The 26,149-nt window shown below is 40.7% G+C and overlaps 1 protein-coding gene across 13 annotated transcripts in view; it reads right to left on the bottom strand.

The window, feature by feature from the left end:
* The window catches only part of DICER1 (dicer 1, ribonuclease III), a 110,901-nt gene that overhangs the window by 35,469 nt on the left and 49,283 nt on the right, over window positions 1–26,149 (bottom strand). For all 13 annotated transcript variants that reach the window (XM_075926644.1, XM_014578870.2, XM_006133693.3 and 10 more), the window contains 8 exons: window positions 17,058–17,226; window positions 15,914–16,386; window positions 9,755–9,887; window positions 5,719–5,961; window positions 5,472–5,626; window positions 3,861–3,993; window positions 3,181–3,256; window positions 1,404–1,543 (listed from right to left, as the gene is read on the bottom strand). In XM_075926644.1, the coding sequence (XP_075782759.1) occupies window positions 1,404–1,543; window positions 3,181–3,256; window positions 3,861–3,993; window positions 5,472–5,626; window positions 5,719–5,961; window positions 9,755–9,887; window positions 15,914–16,386; window positions 17,058–17,226 (1,522 nt within the window). The remainder of the gene's footprint in view (window positions 1–1,403; window positions 1,544–3,180; window positions 3,257–3,860; window positions 3,994–5,471; window positions 5,627–5,718; window positions 5,962–9,754; window positions 9,888–15,913; window positions 16,387–17,057; window positions 17,227–26,149) is intronic.

Here is a 26,149-nt window from a genome sequence, read left to right as displayed (position 1 = left end):
CTCTATCCTATACTACTAATTATCAATCCTCTGGAAAGAATTTCAGGGAATGGGGTCGTCTTCTGCTACCGTGTCTGAGAGGTCTGGTTCCCTATCCAATGTGTAAACAAGCTGAAGACCCATCGTGACAGAACTGTGGACCTTTCCATGATGAAGAAGAATGCAGCTTATAACAAGTCAGTTAAAGTGACATCAACTCTGCACAAGCTGTCCTACTATATACTATGTTAAAAACACATCTAATAGACGAACACTCTTGTAAAGTGATAAACTTGTTTATGAAATAACATGATGCAACACTGTGTATTAATAAATATCTATTTGAAAAAAGTGATCTCTACTAACCCAAGATTCAAGCAAAATAATTTTACGTTCCATGATCAAATGGTAAACCCTTAAATCAAAATGAAATATTTAAAGTTAAGAAAGCAGCAAGTTCTGCTTCTGGAAATGTCAAAATTAGCCACAACACTAAAACAGTCTGAATCCCATGACTTCCTTTCACAGACTTTGGAAAAAGAAGTTCTTTACTTTCTATACTTTGACATATTGAACTGGATGCTGAAGTTTCTAAAAATTTCTTCTGATATTCAGTTTATCTGAGGTAAGTTTGTTACTCAATTACAGCAGTGAAACTTCACTACTTCAATACAATTGCACTGGTATAACAGAGAATTTGGTCCACGATTATCAAGATTCCATCGGGATAGAGAGCTATCTGTATGATGTACAAAAGAAAATCTGTAAAGAAAGGGGGGGAGGGGGAGATTCAAAATAAAAAAAAAAGGGAAAAATCTTCAACTAAAATTTCATAATTTCCTGTTTCTTTCAACAAATGTTTAAAGCTATAATATATAAAAACTTCTTAACTTTCAGGGTTGTTAAGCACTGGAAAAAATTGTTTAGGGAGGTTGTAGAATCTCCATCGGAGTAATATAAAAGCAGGTTAGATACATATCTATCAAGGATGATCTAGGTGGTGCTTGGTCCTGCTGTGAGGGCAGGGGACTGGACTTGACTTTTTCAAGGTCCCTTCCAGTTCTAGTCTTCTATGATTCTATATATGGTAATTATGCATGGGATGAAATGCAACAAGGAATTTTTTTTTTAAAACAGAGTCCCAGCTAGCATGAAAAATATTTTTATTGTTCTGACAGCTAATATTTATCCTCTTTCCTTTAAAAGAGAGACTGACATATAGCTAGAAGTCAGTACTAGATACTTTTTATAATGTAAAGGCCATCCTGCTGAAAAGTTTGAAACACTTGTAATAAAACCTTTATTTGTGAAACACTCTTTTGTCAGACAAGTTAGAGACTTAAACTTAGAAAAACGTGTCTTCTTTCCAGCCAAAACCAGAATATACTAAATCACAGATCTGGAGAGCAATGAATGATACTAACAGCTTTAGGGTAGCATTGCCTTCGTTTTGTAGACCCTGGTCTACCTGGAACACTGGTTTCTTCTTCATCATGTAAATCAAGCTCTTCCTCATATTTAACCGTCTCTTTTCCAACCGGCATCAAGTGATCATCCAGTTCACCTAAATGTTATTAATGAATACAGATTAATAATAGTATGAATAATCACATTTTAATATTATAGATTAGCTATGTTCATTCAATGAAATCATATAACCTGCAAGATGCAACTGAGGTTCTGTCTACATTGCAGCTGGCCCTGCCAGCTGACTCAGGCTTGCAGGGCTTTGGCAACGGGGCTGTCTACCTGTGGTGTAAATGTTAGGGTTCAGGCCACAGCCTAGGCTCTAGCATCCAGTAATGTGGGAAAGTCCCACATCTTGGGCTGCAGCTCAAGCCTGAACATCTACACCAAATCCAGCGAGCTCGAGTCAGCTAGTATAGACCAGGCACAGGTGTCTGATTGCAGGGCAGACATGTCTTTAGAGCAGGGGTGGGCAAATACTGGCCCCTGGGCTGAATCTGGTCTGCTGAGGAGAAGAGGGGACACACCACCGTATTTACCTGTCTCCCCTCAGTATGGGGGACTGCAACTCCCATTTGCCATGAATCGCTGTTCTGGCCAATAGGAGCTGCGATTCCTCATACCTGCAGAAGTGCAAATATAGTGGGAGAGGACCACTAGGGCCTAACCCTGGTGAACCACTGCCATTTTCTTGCCCACCCCTGCCTTAGAGGCTACATAATATTTAGGTGATCTCACTAAATAATAGTGAGAACATGCTCATCATGATACCATGCACAGCTTTATTAACTTCTTGCCAATTAAAGTTGCTAATTTGTTCTGAGTAAAACAACATTGACGGCAGAACTCCAAGAATTCCAAACTATGTTTAAAATAAAAATTTTAAATAGTCTCCCTGTGATGAAGTTGACATTAAAAAAAATCAACTTTCTACACCAATTAAAGGGAGACTGGACCCGAAATAAATGACTGGATTAATTTGCACATTGTTTATTTATTTATATATTTAAATATTTTTACCCCACCTTTCTATTTAAAATATTCGAGATGGCTTACAAAATGTTTTAAACACAGTACAAATATATATACAAATGTAAAATATGAAACCCCAGAGGGACGTAAAACTGGGCTTAGCAGACCAATGGATATTACTTGCAAGATCTTTCTGGATTCAGGTGCACAGTGCAAACACATACGCACATATGGAACATACATAGGGACCAGCACTTGAAGAAGAACTTTTGAGTTCTTATAAACATTTTGCTGTTAACTAGAGAGACTACCTCCAAAGCATTACATTTTGGAATGTACATAAAAGCCCTTGTTACTATTGAACTTTTAGAAAGTCATATTCTATGGTTATCTCATGGCTGAGAAATGTAGCTCTCAAATTATACCAGAACTCTGAAATGTGATTTGGTAGCTGATATTTTTTTCCTATATAAAAAGCATATTCCATGTCAAAACCTATGTTACCAATTGATACTGAATTTACCATTTTAAAGCCATAGAAATTCAGAGGTGAGATTACTTTGACAACCTTAACTCTACATGGATGCATGCTATATTATTTCATTATATGATCGCATCACAGAACATTGTACTATGGGGTTAAACCATTAAATCCTCTACCACATTATGTATAGCAGAAGTCTTTACCAATAACTTCCACAATGCTTCTACGTATTTTTTTCCTTAACCTAAGAGATGCTTGTTGTTTTCAAAGACTCTTACCAATTTTGTGAAGTTTTTCACAGCAAATAAGAGCTACCACTCTCTCAGCCAGTCTTGCACAACTCATTGGAGGACCCTAGAAATATTTCACAAAATATTTTAAAGCTATATTTAACAGTACATAGTTCGCCAATATATTTAAACTGTTACATTAACATAAATGTAATAATGGTTTCATAAACTCAGCAGAAGAGATGTTAAAACTCATTACAAGAGAGTTACTGTTTTTAAAACATTATCAACTCTTATGCTACCTATACAGCATGCAGAAATATAGCATTACTATTTATAGTTTAAAAATATGCAGTTGAGGTTGCCAAAAACACATAAACATGCCTCCTTCAAAGATATTCTTGCTTTGTTATTTCTTAGTGAATTTACTGATGGTTTTTGAACCTGATGAAATATGGCACCATAGAACTCTGGAACACAAACAACAACTCAAATAAGCGTGTGGCTGCAGAAAAAACACTAAAAGTCTCTGGGATTTACAATGAAAGAAAGTTGCTGAGAAAACTCTCACACACACACACACACACACACACACACACACACACACACACACACACACACAGCAGCAGAAGTGAGTGCATGTAGTTACAAATTAATGCCAATGGAAAATTCATCCACATATATAATTATTTAATTCACTTATTTCCATCCCCATGCCAAATACTTACAACAATAGAAGCTCGAAGAGGTGAGTTGATTGGCAGGTAGAGAGTTGAGTAAAATGTATTATCAGGTAGTTCTTGGGTTTTACACTTAGGAGCCAGATGAGTAAATGGATCGCTTGGTAATCGTGCACAGTACCTAATTTGACAACAGATTTTAAAAAGCCTGCCCTTCTAAACCTAAAAGCAAGATCCTATGTACAGCTCACGAGGACTCTCAAATTGATAATGGAGGAAGTATGAAAGATTTTAGTCCTATCACTTCAATTTCCTAATATTAATAAAGTACAGTAAAATGATTTAATGTAATCATCTAAGATCGGGGTGGCAATAATTTCTGATGGAGGGTCACTCCAAGGTTTTGGAAAGTGGTCGAGAGCCACACTCCTCCATGATATTAATGGAGATGCGGGGTCTGAAATGGAGGTTGGGTGCAGAAGGGAGCTTGGGATAAGGAACTGAAGTGCAGGAAGGAGACTGGAGTCTGGGAGGGAGTTGGGATGAAGCAGATGGTTGTTACCAAGGGCAGGGGATGGAAGTGCAGGATAGGAGGGGATTGTGATATGGAGCAGGAGATTGGAGTGCCAGATCTGGAAGGGGGTCTGGGTATAAGAGGGGGACAGAGGGTTTGGGTATGTTGAGTGGGAGCGGGGAGGAGGCAGAGAGTTGGGGCAGGAAAGGGCTGGGGTGCCAGAAGCAGGCTGTGGCCAAGAGACTTACTTGCCAGCTGCCAAACTAGCCTGCCTGCCTGCCGGCCGAGCTTAAAATGTTCCTCCATCAGCCAGCCTGCCTGGCCATGTGCTTCATGAATAACTGAGCCCAAGAGAGGGGGTGTGATTCTTCTTAGCTGCCTGTTATTCTAACAAGCAGCTCCCATTGGCTGGTTTCTGCCAGAAACTGACCAATGGGAATGTGCTGGGGATAGGGCGGCTCCTAAAACTTCCCTCCTCCCCTCCAGTTTTACAACAGAAACGGATCCCTGCAGCTGCGTTTCTGCACAGTGCATGGGGCTGTAGGGCAAGCTGGGGAGCCTGCCTAGGGCTCCCCACTGCTTCCACGGGCTGGATCCGGTGGCTTGGTGGGGGCCGTATTTTGCCCAGGCCTGTCTAAGACCATTAAGATAGATCATAAGCTTTCAGAAATATGAGTGGGAAGATTTTATGAGGCTTCTCTCAAGAAGCAACTAAGTCTCTACCCATTTGATGGTTGAATGGTGGACTTTAAATGAGTTGGTGGTCTGTATTTTACGTAGCTTTTTATAACGTGCATATCACCATAGTAACTTTGTACTTTTCAGCAATACGAGTAAACATCAGTGAGTTTATGTTCATATCCCAGTGAAGTTCTTAGTAGACAGAGAATCCACATCAATAACACCAACATCAGAACCAGCATTCCTGTTGGCTCTCTCAGACAAAGATTGAATGGATCAAACAACAGGCCTACCCTCTCAAACTCAAGCTGTAATCTCATTCTGAACAGAGCTGAAGCATGCTGATAGAGTATTATAGGCAAGTTTGTTGTGCCATACCTTATGCTGCCTTATTGTGAAATTCAATGGAGAACTTCTGTCTGAAGACATCAAAGTGAAAGGAAAAAAGTGAATTTGTCCCATACCTATTGATGTGTCCAATTGCAGTGTTAATTGTAACTCTGGGACTGCTGTCATCTGGCCTCAACACATAGGGTGGAAAGATATCATCATCATCCACAATGGGTTCAGTTTCAGTTTCACTAGTATCAACGGACTTTGAGCATTTGTTTCTGAGGATCTTAACATTTAAAACACAGAATATGATGAGAAATAGACTATTTTTTAAAAAGTATCTTTCCAACCAAGAAGTATATTCCTTTAGATACATACTTTCTCAATTGCTTTGTAAGTTTTAAGATCTTCTTCAAAACTCTTGATTTTGTCTGTGTCTGCCAACATGATGTAATTTGAGATTGGTGCCCTGGCTCTTCCTTTGGACTGCACATAGGAACGGTATTCTGTTGGCAAATCAAAACGAACCACCAAATTGCATTTTGGTATGTCAACTCCCTCTTCAACAATACTAGTAGCAATAAGTAAGTTGGTCTCATGTGCTCGAAATTTTCGAAGTACCTATAAAAATAATCAAGAAAAGAAACATCTAAGAAATCAGTTCTGTACACAATTGTTTGAATGAATTTTAACAAATTCTGTAAAAAATACCCCAAAATCAATTCCGAAGGCCCGTTAAAAAAAAAATTAGAAGGATTACAGTGTTCAGTTAAAATGAAAAAAAAAAAAATCTTTTCAGAAATTCAGAGCAACAACTTTTAAAACAGAAAGGCAGATCAGATTCCTTGAAATTACATTTTAAACTATGAGGGATTCTAAAAAGATGTGGCAATCTCTAATCATGGGGACAGAGAACACCCACTTATCTGCAATGCTACATCTCTTTTGGCTATATTCCAGCAAGGAAGTGTTCAGAAAAGCATTTTTTAAATCAACAGTTTGGGAATAACCGATCAGATTTCTGATACTGAAGAATGACTCTTGGAAATGATAGTATCCATAGCTGATGTTTCTGCTAATAACAATTTAATTCACTGAGATCAAGGAATGATTATGGGCAACCTGATAAAAGAAAAGTCACAACAGGTATATAAAAAACAAACTGCAATAAGTAATCCAGACAAACAACAATTATAAAAAAGAACAATGCCATATAATACTTTAAAATCCATTAAAGGAATAAAAAGGAAGTAAAAATCAGGTTTACTTGAAAGAAAAGAATGTAAGAATTTATGGCCTATTATATTGTGTGTGGAAGCAAGAGCCTCCTTCCCCCATACAATAAAGTACAAAGCTACTTTTTAAATCAATGTTTTTACTGAACAACTGTTAATAGCATTTACTAATTTAAAATTTCAGTGTGTGTAATGTTGGGCACATTAATTTTGAAAAGAGATTCAGTTTTGAAATAGGATTAATAAAAGTTAACTTTTCAACTGTTTCTAAATTGGAAGTACTTAATGACAGATATGAAAGTTCATTCTAAATATTTTCTCTTCAGTCTAAAACACGTGTAACATACTCCCTAATTTTGTCCCTCTTTGACTTTTGTTATAGGATCTTCTTCTTATGAACATTGGCTTTCTAAATGAACTGGCTGCAAAATCAGTAACGGAGTCAATACCTGTCACACCACATCACCATTTAACAACCGCTTTGAAAAATATTGAGCAATATTATAAGATCTTTCATTAGTGTATGCTTTTCTACTCCTTACTATGCATACCACACAAAAACTCCATACAATATTTATTGTTAAAAGGATCCTGGCCATTAATATATTATTATAAAACTTGTGACTGATTAAGTCTGTATTACACAACCCAAGCAATCAATTACAGATTTCAAAACACTAGGACATTCCACTTTCATAGATTTTATATCAAATTGGTAGCCATCTTTGAATTTGTGTTAAATTTTGATTCTTTGAATTTAATAAGCTAATGATATCAAAGGACATCAGACTGCAATAGGGTAGATCAGTGTTTCCCAAACTATGGTCCGCGACCCGGAAAAAAAATGCCGGGCCTCAGCGTGCCTGGTGGCCGCCCACGCCCCTGCACCCGGAAGTGCCGGCGAGTTAAGAACCGGGGCCCTGCTCCACCACTATGTGGAGCTGGGGTCTCTCCCCAGCTCTGCCTGGAGCGGGCCCTGGATCCCCCTCCCCGTCCCCCCTCCCCCCCGCCAGCCTCCCCACGCGTCCTCCCACCCCGCCCCCAGAGCATTCCCCTCAGCCCCACCCCTTCCCTGCCGTGCGCAGCTCCTCCTCGCCGCCTGCCGCCCATGCGGGGCCGGGGAGGACGACCAGGCGTGACATGACATCACGGCCCGGGGTTTTGAAACCCATGGGAGGCACGTTGCGGGAGCTGGCTGGCTCCGGGTTCGGCCTCCGGGGCTCGAGTGCAGACTCCAGCCCCGCAATGTGGAAGGAGAAGGTAGAGAACCAGCTTATGCGGTGGCAGAGACGAGGAGAGGCGGGGGGAGGAGAAGGGGCTTGGGCGGGGGAGGGAAAGGCACCAAGAGATAGGGGTGCAGGAGAGACAAATACCAGGGGGTCAAGTGCAGACAATGAGAGAAAGGGCAGGAGGGGGGTTGTCAGTGGGATGGGGGACAGGGGGATGCTGGGAGAGGGGAAGGGCGCTGGGGGCTGGAGGGGGCGGTGCTGGGAGAAGGCTTGAAAGAAGGGGGGCATGAGGCAGGTCAGGATGGAGCAAATTGTATGTGAGGGCCCAGAGGGGCAGGAGAGGAATGGGGCAGAGACTGGTGAGGGGGTGGATATTAGGGAAAAAGAGGGCAAAGGGAGGCACCAGGAGGGTGCAGGGCTAAGGGAAGGTGCAGGTGCCAGGGGATTCTGGGGTGAGGAGGAGGGGAGAGCTGGCCACCAGAAACAGAACTGGATGGGGGAATCAGGGCAGGCTGGGGAGATTGGGGGGCTGGTGGAAGCAGGGCTGCTGGGGGGTGTGAGGTTGGGGGCAGGGAGCTGGCCAGGGAAGATATGGGTGGGGTGGGAGAAGCGGCCGTTGGAAGGAGGGCTGGATGCAGGCAGTTGGGCTGGCCAAGGGAGATTGGGAGGAAAAGCGGGGGAGAACTGGCTGCCCAGGAGGGGGTTGGGGGAAGTGGGGCTGGCCAGAGGCGCAGCAAGGGGAGCAGGGGGGAGGAATGAATTGGCCTGCAGGGAGTGGGACTGACCCGACCCCGTTCCCCCCTTCCCCCCTTCCCCCCCTCCCCCCCACCCACAAAGCACAAGTTAGTCCGGCACAGGGATTCTACTGTCCCCCCACCCCGCAAACACACACACCCCTCGAGTAATTGCGAACTATCTGGCTGGTAGACACACTCATGCAGCCTGAGCACATTTATCAGCCAGGCAGTTCGAAACTACAAACTGATACATCTAGTAATAATACAACTTACCTACTGAGAAAATACCAGACATGTTATATGTCTGGTATTTTCTCAGTTTGTTTTTCATGTGTTTATATTTTTGGGCTGCAAAAGGCAGAACTGAAAAAAAAGGGTTCCAATTAAAGTAAAAAGTTTGGGAAACCCTGGTCTAACCAGCTTTCTGTCTATCTTACACCCCCCATTTATCCAATCCATATTCCTTAACTTTCTGGCAAGAATATTGTGGGTGACCATATCAAAAGCTCTGCTAAAGCTGGCACTGGGAGATCTGGGAGGACCAGAAACAACTTACTTGAATATTAATCATTTGATTAATGAATATGCAAATATACATTACTGGTCCTCCAAAAGTTCATGAATGGATTTACTGGTCCCCGTGTCAAAAAGTTTGGGAACCCCTGGGGTAGATTATGTAATTCCTTTAAAAGTAAGATTATTAGTGGGGTTCAAGCTACAAAGATAGCTTTTACCAAGGACATTCAAATCCCATTCAGAGTTTTAAAGTTTGTTTGTTTTTTTTAAAAGAACCAACATGATATTTAAGACCATGGTTTTTAATTCTATCGCAGACTCAATGTAAAATTGAGCTTTTAATTATTAGCAATTTACTGTTATTACAAATATTCTACACAGCAGTCAGGAAATTTTAAGATACTTGATTTTCTGTGAAACAGTCGAGTATGATGTTAATCCACTAAAGGAGACTTAAATGATTGATGACCTGACAAGAAACTGGTTATACAGACCATTTTAAATTCTATTATATATTTTGACAACCCAATTTTTTCAAACACGTTTTTTGTAAAAACATCACTACCACAAACATGTGTGCAGATCCATCAAGTAAGAATACTTCCTAAGAATCCAGAAGTTACTGAACAGATTTTGTCTGCAAAATTAAATGATTTTAAACATAATAATATTGTAGAATTCTTTTCACTTAAGTTACCTCTTCTTGTTTTCTAAATTCCACCTCCATCTGTTTGTTGCGAGGCTGATTCTTTCCAATGCCATGTCCAGTTATAAAATTGCTGCTGATGTAAGCCAGCTCTGGATCTTGTTTGCCAGCTTCCTTTATCAACCTAGAAATATTATACATTTTGGAGTTGGACATAGCTAAGAATATGAAAGTTAATCTTTCCTTTGTAAAACCTATATTTAAAATTGAAGTTTGGTAATCAGGTATTTTGCCAACAAATATACAGATGGCCTTAGTATTCCTTTTCTGTAACCGAAAGTTTATGGTGAAACTTTGGTAGGGATAATCGAAGATGGACTGCATACATGCGCACATGCTTTAGGTCTATTATGGATAATCTATACTTGAAGGCTAAGATTTTCAAAAGGTGCCAGTGACTTTGGGATTCCTCAATTTCTGGCTGTTCAAACTGAGACACCCTGAAAAGTAAGTCCCTTTAAAGAAGTGCCAAGGTGGAACAAAAAGGACCCTCTTAAGAAATGTCTTCAAAAGGATAAGAGACCTACAGCACACTTGCATCATCTGACTTGGGCTACATCGATGGGTCTAAAAGAATTACAGAGTAGACATTCAGGTTTGGGTTCTAGCAGGTTTGATCCCCAGATAAACATACTCTAAGATAAACAAAATCTAAGAAACCAGAACCAAGTGTTCACACCAGTTCTAAAAGTTACAAACTCTGTACTCAAACATTTTACACCTTTACCTGTTGTGAGGATGACAAATACATTGAATGTGCATTATGAACATATGCATATTTATAAAGAGATAAGCAAACTAAAAAACATGTGTGTGTCTATCACACACATAAATAAAAATAACTTGAATATGGAACATTAGATCTCATATCCTGCAACTATCTTTGCGTGGGTGGACCTCAAGCAACAAGAAACTAGCTAAGCCCTGGCCTACACTGGGGAGTTATTTCAAAATAATAGGCAGAGGGTCCACACTACCAAGGCCCATTCTTTAGAAATAAAAGACTGGTTATTTTTAAATAATAACTCCTGCTTTCCATGAGGAATGCTGCTTATTTTGAAATAGTTATTTCAAAATAGCGGTAGTGTGGATGCTCTGCTGCTATTTCAAAATAACTACTCCAGAGTTATTCAAAGTAATTACTTCCCAGTGCTCTAAGTTGAGATAGCATCTCCACATCAGGGAGCCTGCCTTGGACTGACTTTGAGGCTTCCCTGCAGTGTGGACATGCTATTTCAAAATAGTTATTTCAGGTGTTATTATATTGAAATAATTTCCTAGCTTAGCTTTGTAAATTAACAAACCAACTGAAAGAACATTGATTCCACCATCACAGTACAAAACAGTTCAAGACCCTCTTGATTCTTTTCAGGTTAAATAAGGTAGTACTAGAAGGAAATATATACAGAAATAGTTTTACTGTTATAGATTATTTTGATGGAATGTAAAATTATGACGTTAATGTTAAGAATAAGTATCTGTGTAATTTATATATTTTCTGTTCATGCATGTTGTTAAAGTTTTGAGAAGCTTGCTGTAATGTTTTGTGAAATGAGACTATAAATATGATATTTAGCACTAATTAAAAAAAGACTATCTTTCTCATATCGAAATATGTTTGCAATTAGTTAATTAAATAAATTCCTCAATAATTAAATACATTCCTCAATAATTAATACAATATAGGAATTATAAAATTATATATAGTCAGCCTTCTGCGTTGATATTAAAATAGGTCTCTTCTTTTGTCTTTCCCTTTCATCTTCCAGGGCCTAACAGGCTAAAGTTTGTCTATACAACACTGATTTCATGAATAAGTTAAGCAACTAATCGTGACTAGCCATCTGTCTGTGTAAAACACAATGCGTGTATAATCATAGTAATTGCTTGTGCAATGCAATTTCCATTGGTGAGTCTTATGTACTGGGGAATGAAACTGGGATCTCTGGGTCTAAAAATCTGTCTTTACTGCCTGCACTGAAAGACTCAGAGTCTCTTAGTTCAAAGGCCGTATGGAAAATTAAGAGGTCAGTTATTTACCTGATTATGTTTTTTCAAAGTCAGATCCCCAAAACTTTCACCTTTGTTTCTTCTTATAGAGAATATTCCTTCTTTAAAGCTCTTCAATCCAGTGATCAAATTAACTGAAGGCGTAGGGTTGCCAGGTGTCCGGTTTTTGCTCGGACCATCCGTTATTCGGGCCCCCCATCCGATTAAAAAAAAAAAACCCAGAAAATACCAAACATGTGAAATGTCCGGTATTTCCTGTTTCCCTCAGATGGAAGCCTGGCGGGGGACAATATTCCCCCGCTGTATTTGGCGGGGGAGTGAGGAGCATGGGGCCAATTAAAGGCGCAGCGCTTTTTTTTTTTTTTTTTTTTTTGCGCTTAACAACTTTGGTCACGCCCTCCCCCCGCCCTTTTTTGGCTCAACAACTTTGGTCTATCCGCCCCTTTTTTTCCCCCACAATAGAATTTTGGGGGCGGGGGGTTAGGGGAGTGTTCGGTATTTTTTGTTAAACCATCTGCAATCCTAAAGCATACATTCAATTAAAACACTTCATAAATGTTCTGTTCTAATACTCTAAAGTTTAGACTAAACTCAAAACTTTAGTGGGTTTTGGATTGGGCCCAAATTTCAAATATTAAGCACTGGTAGGTGCAGAACATTATGCTTCTGTCCAGAAGAAATAGAATTATTTAACTATGTTGTTAAAAAACCAGTTGCATTTACTGAAAACGCCACTGAATGAAAATTAATACTGCTGCAGACTTTACAGTAAAATGTGGGCCAAATCTTTAAACAGATGTCTCAATTTATGCCCCTTCAGAATTCATATGAGAATCCTGGCAAACATTTTAGGAGTGCAATAAAGTTCTACCAATTCTAGACGTTAGCCAAAGTACCTTACAATTGGGACAACTGGCCCTGGAAAAAAATGAAAGGTAACTAAATAGTTATGTTCCAAAATGGGCTTAACAGTCAGCATAAAATCCTGTTTCTCTCTAAGTAAAGATGACCAGTTGGTGTGAAGTTCCTGACATGGTATAGGGTTTTTTCCCCCCCACATCTCCTAAATTTTCTATGGAATTTACATAAGAACGTACTGGGTCAGACCAAAGGTCCATCTAGCCCAGTATCCTGTCTACCGACAGTGGCCTGCACCAGGTGCCCCAGAGAGGGTGGACCGAAGACAATGATCGAGCGATCTGTCTCCTGCCATCTCTCTCCAGCCTCTGAAAAACAGAGGCCAAGGACACCATTTTATCCCCTGGCTAATAGCCTTTTATGGACCTAACCTCCATGAAATTATCTAGCTTCTCTTTAAACTCTATTATAGTCCTAGCCTTCACAGCCTCCTCTGGCAAGGAGTTCCACAGGTTGACTACACGCTGTGTGAAGAAGAACTTTCTTTTATTAATTTTAAACCTGCTCCCCATTAATTTCATTTGGTGTCCTCTAGTTCTTCTATTTAGGGAACTAATAAATAACTTTTCTTTATCCGCCCTCTCCACACCACTTGTGATTTTATATACCTCTATCATATCCCCCCTCAGTCTCCTCTTTTCTAAACTGAAAAGTCCCAGTCGCTTTAACCTCTCCTCATATGGGACCCGTTCCAAACCCCTAATCATTTTAGTTGCCCTTTTCTGAACCCTTTCCAAGGCCAAAATATCTTTTTTGAGGTGAGGAGACCACATCTGTACACAGTATTCAAGATGTGGGCGTACCATAGTTTTATACAGGGGCAGTAAGATATTCTGGGTCTTATTTTCTATCCCTTTCCTAATAATTCCTAGCAACCTATTTTCCTTTTTGACCGCCGCTACACACTGCGTGGAAGTTTTCAGAGAACTGTCCAGGATAACTCCAAGATCCCTTTCCTGATTTGTCGTAGCCAAATTAGCCCCCATCATACTGTACATATAGTTGGGGTTATTTTTCCCAATGTGCATTACTTTACACTTATCCACATTAAATTTCATTTGCCATTTTGCTGCCCAATCACTGAGTTTGGTGAGATCTTCTTGGAGTCCCTCACAGTCTGCTTCTGTCTTGACAATCCTAAACAGTTTGGTATCATCCGCAAACTTTACTACCTCACTGCTAACCCCTTTCTCCAGATCATTTATGAATAAGTTGAAAAGCTAGTTGCCTAGCTTCTCTTTGTAATTATTTTTAAACAGAAGTTTTAAAATATGGATTCTGTCTGAAACTTTTCCTTGTTGACTGATATTTTCTAAAAATATTTTCTATCCACACAAAAATTAGTAAAGGCAGATCCTGAAGAGGACGAATGCAACAGGTAGTGTTTTGGTTTTTATTTAAAGATAATTTTGGATATGGGGGTCTTTCTTACAGTTATCCAATCCACTATTTTCATAATTGAAAATTTATTAAGCATGGACACCAATCTGACTGATGGGACACCTTGTTTGGTGAACGGGAACTGCGTATACAGAAGACAGACTGTAATGGGAGAGAAGGCTGAAAGAGAAGAGCAAGGAGAAGGCGCCTAGAAAGCTCACTGATTGATCTGATAGGGCAAGGTGAGGGTGGAAATAATGAGAGGGAGAGTACATGTAATCCCGACTGATAGGGTTTTGTGAATGCAAACTTGATTGATAGGGTGTTGGTTACACATAAGGGTTGCTCCCCCATGGAGGTTTTTCCTGCAGGTTTTATCCTGTAACTGAGAAGAGTTCATGCACAACTGTTGATGGAAACATTCTCTTGCTGTCCTTGCATCCCAACAGGTCTGTTCTCCTCCCTAATTGGGATGTAGAAACAACTCAGGAATCACCACAGAAAAACTTCATTTGGAAGCAGTTGGGGTTGCTATATAGTACACACTGCCTGACAAATTCACAAAACAAGGCAATGAAAGATAGAGCTAACAGTACACACCTTCCATTTCACAGTACAGATCCTCTACTTCATCCCCAACCACTTGTACACCAGAAACCATGCACTGCACCCTTAACTAAGCTCCCAAAATCATGCTGTTGAACCAGACTTCTGAATAAAATCCTTTAGTGTCTCCGAACACAACCAACTACTATATGTTGGTGAAAAAATAATTTGGTAAAAATTATGTGAACTGAAGAGTGAAAACGCAATAGTGTGATGGCTGTGGCGTTCAATAACTGTGGAGATGGAAGAGTATGTGATTGGGTGAGGAGAAGCAGAGGATATGTACTAGTGGAATAACTTTTCATTTCCTTCCATGAGAAAGTTTAATCTTGAATGTTAAAAATGTCCAGTGTTAATATGTGACGAATGCACAAAATACAGTGTATGGGGGGATTTTTCCAGCATATCAGCTGTTTTAAAAACAGAAAAAAATGTTAATTAATTTCTTGAAGCACTTCTTTCATTGTTTACTTGGGGCAATCAGCACTTACTAGTAAAGTGGTATTTCTATATAGCCAATGCAGATTACCTTTTCAGGGAAAAAAGAAACATACCTGATGCAACTAGAGTATTTCACATATCTTCAATATTTTTGGCAGATGCCCCACTGTGCACCTTTTTGTTACGGATAAGGAACACAAGGGCTTGACATTTTATGGAATAAAGAGTTTTAAAAATCCAAATGTTTCAATATTGCACATATAAACTTTTCTTATAATTATAAACTTGGGATCTATTAAACTGGAATCATATTGATATATGGTCAAACTATAAAATTCACAGGGTAAAATTTTCAGAAGTGCTTAAGTGATTTAGGAACCCACGTCCAATTTTTAAAAGGGACTGAGGTACTTTTGAAAATTTTACTCAAAAGCTCACATTGGTTATTGGCAGTGCTCTCCAAGGTGAAGTGCTTGTATGGCCACCCAGGAGAGATTTAAACACCATGCAGTTGATTAGCAGAGCACCCACAACCGGCAGCATGTGTTTCTACTGGTGGTGCTGCACATCTGCACCTGCCTTGATACACAACAAAATTTATCCCACACACTGATGGAAAATATTAGAGGGAACATTAGTTATTGGTCAAATGTTCTAGGTCTCTTGTTTTGACTCAAACACAAAATGGGCTAGCTTTCTTAAAATCCAACACTCTGTTTCCTAGATAATCCTAACATATGTTCCCCTTTATCGATGTGATACATTCTTTAAGATTTTCATTTTTTAAAGTTTTACCTGTTTAGGACGACTGCTGTGTATCTCCTTTCCACAAAAATAATTCCACACAAAATATTAGTAAAAGGAGAAGGGAAATTTGTGTCTGGCTTCTCTTTCTCCTCTATTTCTTCATCCTCATCATCATCTTCAGAATCACTCCATGACACATAATTATCCTGATTCCTATTATTATACCACTCAACACTTTCAAACTGCTGCCGCTCATATGGTTTATATTTACGTAAGATTTCAAGCAGTTTTATCACTTTCGGGGTTACAAATTTCAGATCAAGTGAGGCAGGTGAGAAGTGCTCTTCACAGAGTGCATGTATTTTCCTTAGGAAAGTGTCTGTAAACAATAAAAATTTCCTGTGCAGTTCTTCTTGCTCATGTTTGATGTACTTCTGTAGCTCTCTCACCATCATTCCAGCTACCTTATCTGCACACCAGGGTCCCAGAACAACCAACACAGCTCGACAATCTGACAGTATCTACAACAAATGAATTAAAACCCCAGTTCAACAGAAAATATTAATCATTTATTCATTTTACATTGGTCATTCATTTTTAATATGAAGATAATCCTCACTGGAAGCATAACAGTGGCTGGTTTCTTTGTAAAATATATCTACAATTATTTCTTTTCAAAGCCCCCCCACAAACAAGATAGGAGAGAACATAAAAAATACTTCTTCACCAGCAACACCAGCCACTACAGCTAAACTGGACATTTTATCATTTTTGTCCTTGGATAAGGAGGATTTAATGACTATTTTGTAGTGTGATGCACAGCAATCTCAAAATCGGTCTCAGAATAATTATGCTAAAGTTATATTTCATAATGCATTTATGAGCAACTGGACAGTATAAACCCCTGAGTCGGGGGGGGGGAGGGGGGTTCTAAACTAACAAAGTTAATGGGTGAAATCCTGGACATATTCACATGAGTGGGAGTTTTGCTATTATCTTAAACTGAACCACAATTTTACCCAAGGATCAAATGAAAACTTCACAATCTGTCACAGGAAATTAAGATTAATTTAGTTAAATATATTAAAATAAATGAATTAAAATAAATGTTTCTGTAATTAACAGGGAAAGCAATGAACAAGCAATGATAAAAGTCCAAGTATGTGTTTTATAACTCGCATAATGCCCTTACCTGTTTAGAAATTAATGTAGAGTCTCTCTCTTTTGCATGTACAGATATGTTGCAGTCATTTAGAAAGTTAAGTGCTTCATCCAATTCTTTTAACAATCTTTCATACAGCCCACTTTTGTCTGTATATGGTCCACAATCTACCACAATCTCAGATGGCTGAGAAGTATATCTTCATTAAGAGAAACGAAAGATTTGATTAACCATAGCTAATTTGGTCACCCAAAGTCAGAGTTGTTTTTAGTTACTGAAGCTAAAGCATTAAGTGGGAAGGACAGCCATAATCTGTTTGAGGGTTTTAAAAAAATGTTTGGTAGTTACAAACAGAAGACAGAAAACAAACAAATGTTCAGTTTACTATATTATATAGTATATCAAAACCAATTTACTTATTTTTTAATGCCTTAACAGTTAGTATCTCTCAAAAAAGACAACACAAATATAATTCATACAATATACTGGAGTCAAACACATATATCTGAACTTTTCAGGAATGAGTAAGTGTCAAAGCCATGTATAAAATGGGTGCTACGTACTTGTAACTGAAGTTCTTAGATAACTGTGGTCCCCATCTACATTCCATACATGGATATGCACTCTGGGGGTACATCTACACTTGCTCCCTAGTTCGAGCTAGGGATGCAAATGTAGCCGACCGAAATTGCTAATGAAGCGGGGATTTAAATATCCCGCACTTCATTAGCATAATCTCGCCCACGTGTTGTTCCGCTCAACAGCTGATTTGAACCAGGAGGGGGAGAGAGAGGCAGTTTCAGGTGGTATAGTGTGAGTATGCTTAAGCCACTGGGAGAACCTGTTCCATTTGTAAAGGTATGTTCTCCTGGTCAATTCTTTTCTACTGTCGATTAGTATTTGCTTTACTCTTTCTGACAGGTATTTTCGAAATCCTGGAGCCAGGCATAGAGACGCAGTTTGTGTGGTTTGGAGGGAAGAATTGCGCTGTGATTCTGGGAGAGGAGACTGAGTTGAGGTGGAAAAGCGTATGGATCTGTTACCGTCATTCTGTGAAGGTAAGGCTACCATGTTTGTCTCAACCATGCTGGTGCGATAAGAATCACACGGATTCATTCTGTTCTGATTTTGATGATGACCTTGTGAAGCATGGGGAGGGCAGGGAATGCGTAGAGTAACAGAGCGTCCCATTTGATGGAGAAACTGTCCCCAAGGGAGTGTTTCCTTAAGGCCGCTCTGGAACAGAAAAGGTGGCATTTGCAATAGTCCCTGGTCGCGATACGGTCTATGTCTGGCTGACCCCATTGGCAAAACACATAACTGAAGGTGTGCATATCTACCTCCCATTCATGGTGGTCACAGAACTTATGACTGAGGGTGTCTGCTGTAACATTCAGCACTCCTGGGAGGTAAATGGCAATGGGGGTAATCTGATGCGCCAAGCACCAATTCCATAGTTTGAGGGCTTCCGTACATAGGGATGGGGATTGTATATAATACATGCAAGTGGTGTTGTCTGTCATAATGTTGATAGTCTTGCAATGCTATATGGTGCAGGAAATGCCAGCATACATCACGTACTGCTCTCAGTTCTAAAAGATTGATATGGAGCGCTTGCTCTCTAAAGGACCATTTACCTTGGGCTGTGAGGGCTCCTAGGTGGGTACCCCATCCCATGAGTGACACGTTGGTCATGATGATAAGTGAAGGGGTTGGTTGATGGAATGGAATGCTTGTTAAGATGCTGTGTGGATTTGTCCACTAGTGCAAGAAGGTGAGGGCCTGTGGCGGAATGGTAACTGACTTGGAGAGCGGGTCTCTGGACGGAATGTAAAGTGTGGCAAGCCAAGACTGAAGGCATCTTATGTGGAGCCTCACCAGCCTGACAACATAGATTGTGGCAGTCATGTGGCCTAGGAACTTTAGGCATTCGCAAACTGTCGTGATAGGGGGTCTCCTCCTGTACTACTGCTATGAGGTTGCATAGGATGTCGCATCTGTGTGTGGGCAGAGTCGCTCTGTCTGCAACGATATTGATGTGTGCTCCTATAAACTCCAATGTCTGAGTGAGACCGAATGTGGATTTCTCATAGTTTATATGCAAGCAGAGATGGAGCAGGAGGCTCGTGGAAGTCTCAATCATTTTCTTTGCCTCTTGGAAGGACATGCCTTTTATGAGACAGTCGTCTAAGTATGGAAATATTGTGATGCCCTGATGATGTAGGCATGCCGCTATGATGGCTGGAGTTTTGGAAAACACTCCGAGAGCCGTTGAAAAAACTCTGAGAGCCAAAAGGGAGCACTCGTTATTGGTAATGGTGATGGTCCACTGTGAATCGTAGAAAATGCCTGTGGCTGGGATGAATTATGTGGCAATATGCATCTTGTAGGTCGAGAGCCGAAAGAATCTCCTTGATCTAGTGCTGAGATTATTGCTGCTAGGTGACCATCTTGAATCGGTGTAAGCTACATATTTGTTGAGCTTCTTTTTCATGCTAGTATGGTGGGCTTATCCTCCTCCCCCTGGACACTAACGGCATGAGGGGGCACCACAGTACATGCACGGTGGACTTTGTTAAAAAAAAAAAATCTCCGGTCACCGGCACAAGGATGCACCAGTACCCAGAGTGGAGCACCTACAGAGACACTACTCGAAGAAGAATCTTGATTTCTTCTTTGAGTTCTGGTCCCTATGTGTAAATGACTGGAAAGCAGTATTAAGAACAGAGATAGGGTTTGAGAAGGCTGACAATAAAGATGTTTGAAGGACTACAGTTGCCACTGCTGACCCTGAATTTGAGGACTGAAGTGGCACGTAATGTTTTGTGAATATGGCCATGTCTAGACTACAAGGTTTTACTCCGCAGTTTGCGTACCTTTTTCCGACAGCTTCTGCAGAAGAGGCTTTTCTGAACTTTGGCCCATCTACACTGGGCCAAATTTCAGAAAAACCTCTTTTGGAAGAGACCTTCTCTCTCATGGAATGAGGAAGACAGGGCTTCCGAAAGAATCATAGAACATTAAAACTGGAAGGGACCTCAAGAGGTCATCGAGACCAGTCCCCTGCCCTCATGGCAGGATCCAGTACTGTCTAGACGAGCAGTTCCCAATCTTTTCCAGATGGGAACTCATTTTGACAATTCAGGAAGACTTGGTGACCCAAAGTAATTCAAAAAATGGGGGGAGGAGAGAGGGCAGAGCCACCTGGGGAGACACTTGGCGACCCTTTTGAAATGTAATGGTGACCCATATTTGGGTCCCGACCCATAAGTTGGGAAACCCTGGTCTAGACCATCCCTGATAGATGTCTATCTAACCTACTCTTAAATATCTCCAAAGGTGAAGATTCCACAGCCTCCCTAGGCAACTTATTTCAGTATTTAACCACCCTGACAGTTAAGTTTTTCCTAATGTCCAACCTAAACCTCCCTTGCTGCAGTTTAAGACCATTGCTTCTTCTCCTATCCTCAGAAGCTAAGGAGAATATTTTTTTCCTCCTCCTTGTGACACCCTTTTAGATAACCTAAAAACCACCATCATGTACCCTCACAGTCTTCTCCTTTCCAAACTAACCAAGCCCAGTTCTTCCAGTCTTCCTTCACAGGTCATGTTCTCTAGATCTTTAATCATTCTTGTTGCTCTTCTCTGGACCTCCTCCAATTTCTCCGCATCTTTCTTGAAATGTGGTGCCCAGAACTGAATACAATACTCCAATTGAGGCCTAATCAGCACAGAGTAGAGCGGAAGAATGACTTCTCGTGCCTTGCTCACAACATACCTATTAATGCACCCCAGAATCATGTTTGCTTTTTTTGCAACAGCATCACACTGACAACTCATATTTAGCTTGTGGTCCACTATGACCCCTAGATCCCTTTCTGCAATACTCCTTCCTAGACAGTATCTTCCCATTCTGTATGTGTGAGACTGATTGTTACTTTCTAAGTGGAGTACTTTGCATTTGTCCTTATTATACTTCATCCTATTTACCTCAGACCATTTATCCAGTTTGTCTAGATCATTTTGAATTATGACCCTATCCTCCAAAGCACTTGTAATCCCTCCCAGCTTCATATCATCTGCAAACTTAATAAGCATACTTTTTATACCAATATCCAAATTGTTGATGAAGATATTGAACAGAACCAATCCTAAAACAGATCCCTGAGGAACTCCGCTTGTTATGCCTTTCCAGTAGAATTGTGAACCATTAATAACTACTCTCAGAGAATGGTTATCCAGCCAGTTATGCACTCACTTTATAGTAGCCCCATCTAAGTTGTATTTGCCTACTTTATTGATAAGAATATCACGCGAGACCATATCAAATGCCTTACTGAAGTATAGGTATACCACATCCACCACTTCTCCCTTATCCACAAGACTCATTATCCTATTATTATTATTATTCTGCTCTTCTGAAAAAAAAAAAAGCAGAAGAGCAGATGCATTCCCTGGACGTGGAAGAGTTTTTCCGGGATGCCAGAGGTATCCCAGAAAAACCCCATAGTAGAGACATAGTCTATCTGACTGGAACACCAGATAGCCACTCTGCACACATCTGCTATCAGCACCACTGATAGAAATGCTGCAGAAGCAGATTGATCTCTTGTTGAGTGTTCTCTTACTCCATCCAGGGAGGAATATGCTAATGTGATGATGCAACCAGAAATTCATTTAGAGATTATTTAAGAAGATATTGCTTGTCCCTTCAACCTTTTTGAGTGATTTTCTCATTGCTTTGGTCCTTTGGAAAATAGAATACCAGGGCATATTGGACATCCAGGAATGAAGACTCTTCTCTTCAATGGAAGCATGAGGTTTGAGGAAGAAAAAAGGGTACGTGGATTGGTTGAGGAATAAAAAAAAATCAGAAATTACCTTATAAAAGGAACTTAGGATGAAGGTGAAGGAAAGAAAACCTTCTCCTTGTGAAAAACTTGCATATGGGGAGTCTGCCATAAACACCCCCATTCTTCTGGCTGAAGTAAAAATAAAGTGCAACTTCACAGAAAGGGGGGAAACATAGAACATACCACTAAAGGTTTAAGTGATAGATTAGTGAGTACTGATAGGACAAGACTGAGGTCCCACTGAAGTGAAGCTGATAGAAAAGCCCTCTAGGAGTCTCACTATTGTTGGGTTAATAAAAATCAAACAGCAATTTACTGGAGTAAGGATAGTACTGATTTCTGTGACACGCATGCATAATGAGTTAAGGGAGAACCTAAATTCTTCAATGACAGGAGGTAATCTAACATGACTGGAATGTCTGCAGAGTCTGAGTCTGACACCCGCCCACAAGAATATTAAATGTAACAATGTTATAAACATTTTACATTTGATGCCTATCCAAACACCAGGCTATGAGGTGATGAAGTGGCTCTGGAATAGTGTCTAATTTTGTTGACTTCCTGAATTAGAAGATCCAGGAAGGGACAGGAGGAGGGTTTGACATTCTTAGAAGTTCCAGGAACCAAAGTTGTCTGGACCACTTTGGTGCTATGACAGTGACTCTGGGCTATTTAATTATGGATCTCTCTCAAAACTTTGTATATAGGGATGTTAGCAAGTAGTTGTCTAGTTGATAAACATAACCTTACCGGCAGGTAACTGGAGTATCGACTACTCGCTACTATTAGAGGCAGTGGGGGGAAGGGGCAGGTACTGGGGGGAGCTGGCATAAAAGCCAGTCTTTCCCCCCTGCTCCAGCACTGGCTCTCCAGTGCTGCCCTCCCTCCACACACTGCTTTTCTGGGAATTGTGGCCAAAGCTCTTCTGAAGCAGTAAAAGGGAAGTTTCCTGTTTGTTTGGGACACAAAAAGTAGCCCTTTGCAGGTAACTGGAATGAGTAGAGGCTCTGGAAGTAGAAGTCTCGATTTTCAGAGATGGAGGTGGCAGAGAAACAACCTCAAGAGTGAGGTGAAGACTTATTCCTCATTAATTATACTGGTGGCTACCCCACTGAATGCCATATCAGCTAAATTCATGAAGCTTGTAGGGATATTCTTGCCACTAGCCTGTCTTCCTTGATGAAGGACTGAAACTGGGCTGTGTCTTCAAGCAGAAGTTTGTCCTTAAATTCTGCAAGACTAATTTATTTTTTTCTACCATAACAAAACCTCACAGATAGTAATACAGAGTTGTAGATCCTCCTCAGTCAGGGTCATCTTATGATGTTGTGACCTGGATCTTTCTGCTGCTGAATACACCACCAGCAAGTTAAGCACTGAATAGATGAAAAGGAGCTCATCTCATTTGGTCATAATGAAATAGCATTTCAGTTATTTTAGGTGGGGGTGTGCAGGAGTCTGGGGTATGCGAAGACCACTCTGACTCCACAATGACCTCATTTACAGGAAATACCAGATTGCTTGGAGCTGTAGTTGCAAAACACCAAGGAATCATACTGGGAGTCCTGGATCTCCTTCAATGGGTTCTGCAGATCATTCACTATTCTCTGCAGTAGCTCTTGGTATTCCTGTGGTCATCTGGTGAAGACAGAGTAATTTTTTTCACTCAGAGATGAGAATGGTGATATCACTGATACTTGGGGATCCAGATAAATTTCCTCCTCCTCATACTTTCACAGATCCAGCATATGCCAAATAGGAAAGGAGCAGCAGGACTCATGGATGGATCCAGGATGTCTACTACATGGGTTCCAAGAGCCCCAATATGTCCAACATGAGGGGACAACCAGTTGAGGGAGCTCCCATGGCATCAGGTACAAGCAGTCCCTAAGAAAGTCATACTGGGAAGTGTGTCCACATCTCCTTGACTCCCTGCCAGGACTTATCCCTATATGAGAAGATAAAGGACTGGCAGGAGCATGATTCATCTATGTTAGAGACTGGTTCCTGTTCCACTGGTGGGTTTGACAGTACCAAAGGCTGAGTGCTCCTGCCCGAGGGTGGGAGAGGAGATGACTCCTGTATTACTGAATTAGTTTTATCTTCTGGTGTGGCAGGCTTTCAAAGACAGATCAGGCCCAAAAGGAGAGAGAACTGAAGACAAGGGAAAAACACGTAAATATCCTTGCATCCCAGTGTTTGGGGTGTTTTAGTGGTCATGACTGGTAGTTACAAGGCATCCTGAAACACTGCTGTAGGCCAGATTGAAAGACAAGCTGGTACTACTGAAGTTTTAGATCCAGCATTCTTGGATGGAGTTGGCAAATGATGGTCTTTACACTTAGGATGGATCCTTTTTTTTCGATACTGCTGAGGGGGCTCTGAAACAGTCTTGAGACTTTAAGATCTGCATGTGAAGACTTACTTGACCTGTCTGTGGTTCAAAAGGGATCTCTTCTCTGAGGAAGAGACCTGGACTGTCTGTCTCTCTCATACTAAGTCCTTGGGCTTAACAGCTTTTGGCTCTGTTCCCAAGCTTATGCTTGAGAGCTGCTGTTTGTTGGTTGGGGCCGATGTACAGGTGATCTGACCCAGATCAGAGTGAGGTCTGATAGCTTTCTCCATAAAGTGTTTCTTCAGCTATGATTCATGAGCTTTGTGTATGCACAGGGGAAAAGGAGAAACAGATGCTCCACTTTGCAGAAATGTGTGTTTCATCCAAATAGCAGAGGTCTGTAGTCATCACTCATGGAGAAGCAGCAAGGGCAAGTGATGCATTTTTTGAATCCTTAGGCTCTGGGCATAGTCCCAGACCAAGGGAGAGACATCCCAGCAAGGGGGAAAGCAAGTTCTACTAACTATATTATAAAAATAAACTATGCTAACATAAACATGCAGTTACAGTATCTATTACAGGTTATTATAAGAAAGAATCTGAAGATATTGAGACACTGAGGATTCTGACTCAGGCAATACAGGGGTAAGAGGGAACTATGGAGACATCAGCCCACACTCCCTTTTATGCCCTTCTTCTGAAGCAAGAGGAGAGCAACTGCTCACATGGAGACCAAGAGACAGTGCTTGTTAAGAAACTTTGGACATGGTACACATGCACATGGTACACATGCACACCGACATGTGACACACAAATATGGGACCAGCACTTGAAAGAGAAAGTGAGCTTTGCAAAAGAGAACTGTTCAGGTAAGTTTGAGTAAGGACCCTCTTTGAAAGGAATGCTAGTGGATAAAGTGTTTGTATAATCTTTTACTTTTCTTAATTAAAACACTTACTTATGTTTATACCAAACAGTAGTGGGAGAGGGCTAATTCTAATTAACTCACTCACTGTGATGAACATACATATTTTCTTCTGTTTTGTAACAAGCAAGAGCCATAATAGATATAGTCTTATAGTCTTATCTTATGTACATACTCAAATACATGCTTATCTGTATTTAGGTAGAATCCACAATGTTCTTGGCTCCGAACAGATAGAGAAGATAGGTGATGCATAGAAAGAAGGAGGGGGTTTACAGTCAAGCACACTTAATGCGGGGGCTACCTCACTAAGAGCAATATACATGGCTGTCATATCGCTGTCTGGCCATTCACAAAGCTGTTTTTCAAAGCTTCTCTGATTTGCATGGCCCCTTCATATGTTCTCCTTATTACCCTGGTGTCTGGCTGCTCATAATTACTGGCTAGGTAATCTGCCTCGACCCACTGGAATCAAAACTTCCCCCCTTACCTTCTGATATTATGGAGCACACAGCAGGCTGCCACAACAATGGCAATGTTGCTTTTGCAGAAGTCTAACAGTCAATAAACTATGAAACCTTTCCTCTAAAATGTCAAAAGGACATTCTACCATCATCCTGCACTTGCTCAGCCTGTAGTTTAATTGCTCTTTACTGTAGTCCAGATTGCCTGTGTATGGCTTCATGAGCAACAAGAACAAGGGATAAGTTGTGTCTCCAAGGATCACTATAGGTATTTCAATGCTTCTGATGGCAATTTTCCAATTGTCACATAGTTATGCTGCTATGTGGGCCCACGAGTCTGCGCTTCTCTTACGGCAACAGAACTGGCATACCACTGTGTCAAGAGGATCAACTCCTGCCAGTACCTACCAATTGCTTGCTAGGCTCTGGACATACAGCAGCATAAGACACAAGATGTTTTCTATGATTCCCAAAGACCCTTCCAGTTGAACAGAGCTCATGTTTGCCATGCAACAGAGTGTGCATGGATAATCAGGGGGGGAAAG

This window comes from Pelodiscus sinensis, chromosome 4 (genome assembly GCF_049634645.1).
Source record: "Pelodiscus sinensis isolate JC-2024 chromosome 4, ASM4963464v1, whole genome shotgun sequence".
Lineage (NCBI taxonomy): Eukaryota > Metazoa > Chordata > Testudines > Trionychidae > Pelodiscus > Pelodiscus sinensis.
This window is presented reverse-complemented; position numbering and strand designations above follow the sequence as displayed.